This window comes from Austrofundulus limnaeus, unplaced genomic scaffold (genome assembly GCF_001266775.1).
Source record: "Austrofundulus limnaeus strain Quisiro unplaced genomic scaffold, Austrofundulus_limnaeus-1.0 Scaffold245, whole genome shotgun sequence".
Lineage (NCBI taxonomy): Eukaryota > Metazoa > Chordata > Actinopteri > Cyprinodontiformes > Rivulidae > Austrofundulus > Austrofundulus limnaeus.
Genome location: NW_013952647.1, coordinates 225580 through 227563, shown reverse-complemented (window position 1 = coordinate 227563; position 1984 = coordinate 225580). Strand labels below are relative to the sequence as shown.

Sequence of the window (1984 nt, the reverse complement as noted above, 5' to 3'; positions counted from 1 at the left end):
TTCTAAATGCAAATAAATTCTAATTATAACAAATTAATAATAGTTTTACATCTAAAAATCATAATTTATTTTTTATCTGTTTTCTTCATTCAGCAACCTGTTAAATTTGTGTTATGTCTCATAGTTATAACCAAGTTTATTAATGTATGAGAAATCCACTTTTTTTTCCAGTCAGTGTTTAGTACAGCTGGCAAAATCAATTGTGAAAATATTTGATGTGTTTTCTTTTTTAAATTTAGCTTATTATTATAAAAAAAATCTTTCATTTTATGAAAAGACCCTCTTGATTCAATATAAAACTCTGGTTTTTAAGAAATTGGCTGCTTATCAATTTTAGTTAGTCAATCTATAAGATAAATCAACTTCAGACAACATCACATTAATTAATAACTTGCATCCCCAATTTATACAGGAATTAAATTAATTTATATCTACTTATATTTATGTAATTACATGTTTTAATGATTTGGCTGATTAATCGAAAAAATAATGGACAGTTTAATCTATTATTAAAATAATTGTTAGTTGCAGCCCTGAAAACAACTGGTTCAGCTGATAATTGTCTGTGTAAAGACAATGACACACAGCAACACTGTTTACTTCACCTGTACACTGCACAGGTGGTGCGTTCAGGGTCCCTATCTGTTAACAAAGAGTTCTGTGTCATGAAACACTTCTGCAATTAATTACTCAAAAAATTCAAATTTCATGCTAGAACATGTGCAGTTAAACCTTTGATGTTGTTTTTGTTTTCATCTGATCTCTGTAGCTCTGGCTACTTGAAGGCGAAGCAGTACATGGAGGAGGAGAACTACGATAAAATCATCAGCGAATGCACCAAGGAGATAGAGTCAGGAGGGCGGTACGCTGCGGAGGCGCTGCTGCTGCGAGCCACATTCTACCTGCTGATTGGGAACGCCACCGCCGCTCAGCCTGACCTGGACCGGGTCATCAACATGAAAGATGCTAATGTGAAGGTGTGCTGGTGTTTTTCTATTAAAACTGTTTCATTTAATAACTGTAAGAGCTATTAATAAGAATTAAAGCTGACCTCTGTTACCAAGTTTTATCTGCAGATGACCCTTCATGAGTGAGTCTGAGTGCAGTTTGAAACATGTTTCTATTAGAGTTTTAGTGTTTTTCATTAAAGTAAGCTCAAAGAAGAGTATACCAGTTTAGTGTTTAGAATTTTTCTAGTTTCATCTGATGATTTGAAAACAACAAGAAGCTGCAGCCTAAAGTTTTCTCTGTGAATGTTGCAGCTCCGAGCCAACGCTTTGATCAAGCGGGGTAGCATGTACATGCAGCAGCAGCAGCCTATCCTCTCCACACAAGACTTCAACATGGCAGCAGAGATCGACAAACACAACCCTGACGTGTATCACCACAGGGGGCAGGTAGGAGATGGACTGCTTCCTCTTATGCCTGTTTGTTCCTTTTTATACACAAACACTTGACCTGTTGTGTATCCTAACCCAAAATGTGCTTTGTGTCATGTGCTTTATTTATTTAAGGCCCAGAATATCAACAATATAGCTTGTTAACATTTAACATTGCTTGGAGGGTAAAGTTTAATTAGTAGTGGGCACAGCTAACAAAAAAGTTAGCACCACTAATCTGCTAAAGAAGAATTTTAGCTCTGCTAATGGTGAACATAAAAAAGTTAGTGGAAACTAACACTAACCGCTAAGACGACTGTCACTCAGCCTGTGTCCCACGTCTTCATCTCCTTCCAGTTGAAGACTGGTGGACTGACACAAACCAATTTAAAACCTGGTCAGTCCAAACCAGAGTTATAGCTCAGACTAACTTGTGATACTTCCAGTTTACTCCTTTCAGAATAAAAGCATTACTTTGATCAAGTTTGCAGTTAGTCAAACAACAAATACAGTGGGGAAAATAAGTATTTAGTCAGTCACCAATTGTGCAAGTTCTCCCACTTAAAAAGATGAGAGAGGCCTGTAATTGACATCATAGGTAGACC

At 36.3% G+C, this 1984-nt stretch overlaps 1 protein-coding gene across 1 annotated transcript in view; it reads left to right on the top strand.

Moving 5' to 3' along the window:
• The window catches only part of tomm70a (translocase of outer mitochondrial membrane 70 homolog A (S. cerevisiae)), a 24388-nt gene that overhangs the window by 16891 nt on the left and 5513 nt on the right, over positions 1–1984 (top strand). Inside the window, exons 6-7 of the mRNA XM_014020239.1 lie at positions 770–977; positions 1263–1397. Of these exons, the coding sequence (XP_013875693.1) occupies positions 770–977; positions 1263–1397 (343 nt within the window). The remainder of the gene's footprint in view (positions 1–769; positions 978–1262; positions 1398–1984) is intronic.